At 54.4% G+C, this 6,458-nt stretch overlaps 1 protein-coding gene across 1 annotated transcript; it reads left to right on the top strand.

The window, feature by feature from the left end:
• Positions 1–1,250: 1,250 nt before the first annotated feature.
• On the top strand, positions 1,251–6,238 carry FOXF1 (forkhead box F1). Its single transcript, XM_074969195.1, has 2 exons — positions 1,251–2,214; positions 5,370–6,238. Exons 1-2 carry the CDS (start codon positions 1,251–1,253, stop codon positions 5,528–5,530), a joined length of 1,125 nt encoding a protein of 374 aa, XP_074825296.1. The 3' UTR covers positions 5,531–6,238.
• The last annotated feature ends 220 nt before the right edge of the window (positions 6,239–6,458 follow it).

The raw sequence follows: 6,458 nt of genomic DNA, 5'->3' as shown, positions 1-6,458 counted from the left end.
TAAGTGGGAGAGCTTCACTCCGGCTACATTTCAAATGAGAGTCGCACTCCAGGGCGAGCCGCATTTCCCCTTTTTATCGAGTTGTGTACAAACAGCCCTCGTGGCTTTCAGAGCCAGCAAACAGCTGTCTGCATCGGGCCATAGCCCGGGAACTTAGCTTCTGCGGCTTGGATTTTTGTCTCTTTTAAATCCTGCAGGCGCGTTGTCTCTTCCTTCCCTCCCCCCCCCCCCAGCCCCGTTTTGATCTCTATCATGATTTAGGAATAGAGGCGGTAAGAGCAAAGATCTTAGAAAACTCCCTCGTACATTGCAAATTTGTCTTCACTGTCCCCAACTGGGCTTTGGGGGCTGAAAATCAGAGACGTCCGGATGAAAATGTTAGTAGTGACTTAAAAACGTGGCTACCTGCGAGGCAAAATAAAGACGATAAAACGCCCTCTCTCCCGGCCCCCCTCCCCCCAATCGCCCCCGCACAGGCCACCTGGGCCGGGGGTTGGGGGGCGTATTGAGAAGGGATTGACGCCCAGGACGAGAAGGAGCAGCCTGAGACTCCGCTGCAAAGCAGTTGGCCGGAGTGTAGAGGTCCCTTTAAGTGCCCACCGGAGCTGAGCTTGAGCGAAGGGGCGGGCGGGGGGGGGGGGAGAAAAGGGGGAGGTGGGGGAGTTGGTCGGGGCGGGGAATTCCTCTTGCTTCTTACGTCTGACTGTCAAGACCCGACAGACGCCGCTGACACGAGATAAAGTTAAAGGCGATCGGCGCGGCTGGGGGCAGAATCCAGCCCGACGGAGATGAAAAGCAGCTCCCAGCAGCAGCCGAGCTGAGAGCCAGGAGGCGGCGTTGGGGGAGACCAGCCTCTTGCAAAACAACGTAGGGGAAAGGGGGAAAAAAAACCCCACCAATTCCAGGGGGCTTCTCTGCTCGGCGCCCGAGCCCGGACAGCGGCCCCGTCCCTCCGACTCTGGCTCAGCCTTGCCGTGGGGCTCGGATTTAGGGCCAGGGTGGAGGGGTCACTTGCGTTTGTTTATCCGAAGGGGGTACAGGCCGCTGGTGGAGAGTCCCCCTGCAGCTAGACAGAGGAGGGGGGGTGCAAATAACAACCCCCAGCCGCGCGGCCTGGGTCGGGGGGGGAGGAGGGCTGAGCAGGGGGGGCCCGAGCGGGTTTGGGGACGCCACTGTCGATGACTGCAGAGGTGCCGCAGGCTCCTTCCTCTCAGCCCCCTCCTCCCGCGGCGCTCGGCGGCTGCAGCCTCATGTCCTCGGCGCTGGAGAAGCCGCAGCAGCAGCCGGGCTCGGCCATGGAGTCCGCCTCCTCCGCCGCCGGCGGCACCCCGGCGGGCGGCGGCAAAGCCAAGAAGAGCAACGCCGGGATCCGGCGGCCGGAGAAGCCCCCGTACTCCTACATCGCCCTGATCGTCATGGCCATCCAGAGCTCGCCGTCCAAGCGCCTGACGCTGAGCGAGATCTACCAGTTCCTGCAGAGCCGCTTCCCCTTCTTCCGCGGCTCCTACCAGGGCTGGAAGAACTCGGTGCGCCACAACCTCTCGCTCAACGAGTGCTTCATCAAGCTGCCCAAGGGGTTGGGCCGCCCGGGCAAGGGCCACTACTGGACCATCGACCCGGCCAGCGAGTTCATGTTCGAGGAAGGCTCCTTCCGCAGGAGACCCCGCGGCTTCAGGAGGAAATGCCAAGCCCTCAAGCCCATGTACAGCATGATGAACAGCCTGGGCTTCAACCACCTCTCCCCGGAGAGCTACAGCTTCCAGGGCTCGGCCGGGGGCCTCTCCTGCGGCCCCAGCAGCCTGGCCCTGGACGGGGGCCTGGGCATGATGAACGGGCACTTGCCCAGCAACGTGGACAGCATGGGCCTGGCGGGACACTCCGTGCCCCACCTGCCCGCCAACGGCGGGCACTCCTACATGGGCAGCTGCACCGGCTCCTCCGGGGGCGACTACCCGCACCACGAGAGCTCCGTGCCGGCCTCCCCGCTGCTGGCCAGCGGCGGGGTGATGGAGCCCCACTCGGTCTACTCCAGCTCGGCCTCGCCGTGGGCCCCTTCGGCCTCGGCCGCCTTGAACAGCGGGGCGCCCTACATCAAGCAGCAGTCCTTGTCCCCCTGCAACCCCGCGGCCAACCCGCTCTCCTCCGGCCTCTCCACGCACTCGCTGGACCAGTCCTACCTTCACCAGAACGGCCACAACGCCGCAGAGCTGCAAGGTAAGCGGGGAGGTGAGGGGCCGGCGCCCGGGGGCCTGGGGAGAGCGGGGGGGGGGGGCTTCCCAGGTGTGCACTGCTGAGCAGCGGGTCATAGAGCACGCGTGCAACGTCGGTGCAACATCCACGCAAGTGATCTCACCCGGGCCTTGCAATAGATCCTGTTCGCATCCATGCAAGTGACCTTTACGAACACTTCCTGCAAGGGCTTGCGTGTTCAGACACACACACACGCACGGGCATGCACGCCCGCACACTTAAACATATACCCACGCATGGAGAGGCGTGGGGGCCCTGCCTACCCCTCTTTTCTCCCACGGCTGTTGTGTACGTTTCGTGACCCCCTTTTCGCGGCCTTTAGGACAAGATTTTAAATCTGTCATGTCTCAGTGTGAAATTAGGCAGATAAATACAAAGGCTGTGGGAGTGTGTTTGTGTGTGCGTGTGTGATATTTTAATTATCCATCTTTCTGATTTCAAATGCCATTTAGGAATTCAGGCCCCAAATCTGATATCACTCCTTCCACCTTTTTCGGTGCACTCTGGTTTGCATTGGATTCTTCCAATTTGGGGATATTTCTCTGTAGTCTCTTCGCGGCCTGTATAACAAACAACAGTAAATAATTGCTGGCCTGGTACATGAACGATCCCTTCCTACCTCTGCAAAGCAGATCGGTAGAGCTGACTAGCTATATCCACACATAAGCTGTCCCATTAGAGCCGTGAAATGCCGTCGATTTTGCGAACAGAGCGAACTCTGCAGTAGCTTAGGGGAGAATTTGGCAAGGGACAGGGTGTCCCGATAGATGGCCCCGAAGGAAAGTAATCTAGAGTTCTGTATCCCGCCTCAGATTAGACTCTTCCCAGCCAGGGAATTCCCTTGCGAGGGTGAATTAAACCAACGCACCTACTCCCCTTGTGCTATATCCCGCGAGGAGCGTTCGGTGGGTTTCACCTGGGGAGGGGGATGCGGTTTCTAGGAGCCAGGAGATGTTGTGGCCGGGGCAGAGCCATTCCCGGAGCGGGCCTGCTTCAAGGAAACACGCCAGTGGCGAGGGTTTAGGGCAGCGGTCGGCAGGAGCAGCAAGCTGCGGGAAGAGGTTATCTCGGGCCCAGCAGCCTGCGGCTCTGCTGGGGGATTCCTTTTGCTTGCGGTGGGGACAGCCCCACGGTGCGCTGTGTTTGCACCGTCCCATCCCAGGGGACCTAGGGTGAAATCCTGGCTCCATTGCAGGCCGTGGGGGTTTGTCCAGAGGCCAGGAATTCACTCCTGGCATGCCTGGCGTTGAAACCAATTCCGCCGGGCTCTGTTTTTCCAGGCATGTTTTTCTGCGCGGAGGTTGGTGCTTTCGTGTCCCGTGGGCAATTTCGTGCTAGGCCCTGCGCTAGTGAGAAGGTGACTGTGGGACCCGGAGAGGGGGGAAATGTTCTGATATATTTTAACCGGATCTGAATTAATCGATTAGATCGGGCACTAATAGGGTCGAACCAAAAATGAATCCAGATCTCTGGATCGACTCTGATCACAGTGGCAATTTGGTTCGATCGGGTCCTTGTATCTCTATACGCTGTAGACAGACGACGAACTGGATTTTGGCCAGTGGCTCGCTCGATCATCTTTTCTGCCGGAGAATCAGGGCTCGCAGTTAGAATAGAAACGAAGCGATCGCAAAGCAAAAAAGTTTTAAAACTGCAACACAGAGCTGCTGTTTTTCAATAGGGCTAAAGCCGGGGTTTCTCCGTGGCCTGACTTCTGTGTTGAAACCTGACAATTTACTTCAGCAGCTTTTTAAAAATTGGCTACCTCTTTCCTTCCTCTTCCTCTCGCCATTTTAATCGAGTGCTATTTGGGAGAACTGAATTTTTAACAGATCTCCTGGGGGACTGTTGGGGGCCCATCTGGGCTTTGAAATGCGGGCCTGCTGGAGAAACGTACAGTCCGGCGTGTAAACGGAGTCCCATAAAATAAGGGTGAACAGGAATAGCGGCCATGAAACACTGCAATGTCCCTCTGCGTTTGCCACCCCTTGGCAAATCTCCTTTCCCACCTATCCGTCCATGGCAGGTGGACCGCTCAGCCCCCCGTGTAAACATGCTGTTAAAGGAACTAAACTGCAGTGTCTGAAGTAGTCCATATTAATAATTTCAGATCAACTGCGAAATATAATTGGAATAGACCGGGTGAATCATTTCAGATTCGCTGCAAAATTCCATTGGACTAGTCCGGATTGATCATTCGAAATTAACTGACAACTTTAATTTATTTCTAATCGGAGAGACACACTAAGGGGTTTTAAATGCAATATTTTAAATACCAAGCGTGTAACAATGAAACGTTTCCGTCTAACAGATCTTTGTTAACCAAACCCAAGTCCTCCCATGTTGGTGCCAGAGTTGATTGATTTTGTGCTGGAAAAAATGAATAATTCGGAAGGCTGTCGGCTCCCTTGCGCTTACCAGTATTATTATCCTTGTTTACATTGCCGTGGTTTGCTTTAATATAACATTGCTTTGCTTTGCTTTTGGTGTCACTGGGGGAAATCTCTTGGAGGTTTCACTTTGATTTCGATGGGAGTTCCTCTTAAAAACCCCAGGCTCTCTGGGCTTCCTTACATTTGACCCCCGCGTTCGCTGACTCTTGTTCTTTTAGTTGTCAGCGCTCAGGGGTAGTGGGAGCAGGGAGGGGGTAAGAAGTCAAAGCCCAGTAGGTCCCACTGGAAATCAAGGGCCCTTTCCCTCCCCCGTTGACTCCCACGGAAGGAGCATCAGGCCCGCAATCTGTACATCAAGGACGCAGAATGTAAACACACATCTTAGAAATGCTTCTGCTTCCTTAGCCAGCCAGGAAATATACCGCCCCATCCTGCAATTCGCATTCGGGCAAAACTCCCATTAAAGTCAATGGGAATTTCCTCTGAGTAAGGGCTGCAGACATTGAAGCCATGACAGCACCTGTTTGTGCGCAACAACCCCCCCCTCTCCCCCCCCCTGGGATGATAAAGCAGCACTGGCGTGTTCCCTTCGGTGCAGTGAAAACCCTCCTCCCAAATGCCCCCAGCACGGGGCGATGGTAGAGATCCCCCAAGCCTCTCTATAGCATTACTGCTCTAGCCACTTGCTAAAGCTTCATTTTAATTCTGATCCCCGATTTCTTCCAGGAATCCCGCGGTATCATTCCCAGTCTCCAAGCATGTGTGACAGGAAAGAATTCGTCTTCTCTTTCAACGCAATGGCCTCTTCCTCGATGCATTCAGCGGGGAGTGGATCTTACTATCATCAGCAAGTGACATACCAAGACATCAAGCCCTGTGTTATGTGATACCAGGCAAAGAAGCCAACTTTTGGGGACACCCCCCCCAATCATGACACAAAGAAAACTTTCTATGTGGAAGGGACCTCCCAAAAGACCCTCTGTGCTAAAGGGACATCCAAATAACTAGACTGATTTTACTCTGGAGGTATATAAGCCATCCGCAGAAGCCTGGCGTTTGGGAACATTTTGAAACGAATTAACACTAAGCTAAAGAAGCAGGGATGCACGGTGCCTTTTTGGAAAGGGTAAAGTGAACACGGGGTGCTGTCTCTTTCCTTCGTTTGTAGCATCGCTCGGGGGCTGTGATCTGACTAAGTTTCCAAGAATCACGTGTCTGTTTCATTACTAAAACGAGCTCTTATTTTTTATTGATGGGGTGGGGAAAAATCCAAAATTGTATTTTTTTTTTTAAACATGAGTGTTAAAAAAACAAACCAAAAAAACAACCACCCGGAAACAATGACATGAAAGCGATCGGGAAGGGTGTGCTTGGACCAGAACTCTAGCCACAATGAGCTTTAAAAGGAGAATGGAAATCGTTTGGAAATGACGGTCTGGTTGAGATGTGTAACTGAAGGGTTAAGGAATTGCTTGGAATCTTCTTCAGAACACAGATGGGATTTCTGGCCATGGGCTCTTCGAACCCCTCACTGCCTTAAAAAAAGAAAAAAAGAAAAGAAAAGGGAAAATAACTCCTCTATGTGCCTTGTTATTCCCATCAGCTCTTTACTGGGCGCTGGGGGGATGGGGGGGGGGGGGGGAGGCTTTCCTGCACCATCCAAGTCAATGGGTGTGTGGTTATTGACTTCCCTGAGAGCAGAATCCAACTCCACGTGCCCTCTTTTCACGTGATTGTGCATTTAATGTAGCCTATTCTCCAAATTCTGCAGGATATTTTGTGCCCCCCCCCCCCCCCCGTTGTGTTAGGGATGTG

The sequence above is a fragment of the Natator depressus genome, chromosome 12, assembly GCF_965152275.1.
Source record: "Natator depressus isolate rNatDep1 chromosome 12, rNatDep2.hap1, whole genome shotgun sequence".
Taxonomy (NCBI): Eukaryota; Metazoa; Chordata; order Testudines; family Cheloniidae; genus Natator; species Natator depressus.
Note: the sequence above shows the minus strand (reverse complement) of the source record. Positions and strands in the feature narration are given on the sequence as shown.

Excerpts from the sequence above, each read along its gene's own strand:
- FOXF1 (XM_074969195.1), top strand. The coding sequence starts at position 1,251 with ATGTCCTCGGCGCTGGAGAAGCCGCAGCAGCAGCCGGGCTCGGCCATG. Across the intron at positions 2,215-5,369 it reads CAACGCCGCAGAGCTGCAAG|GAATCCCGCGGTATCATTCC; the intron begins GTAAGCGGGGAG and ends GATTTCTTCCAG.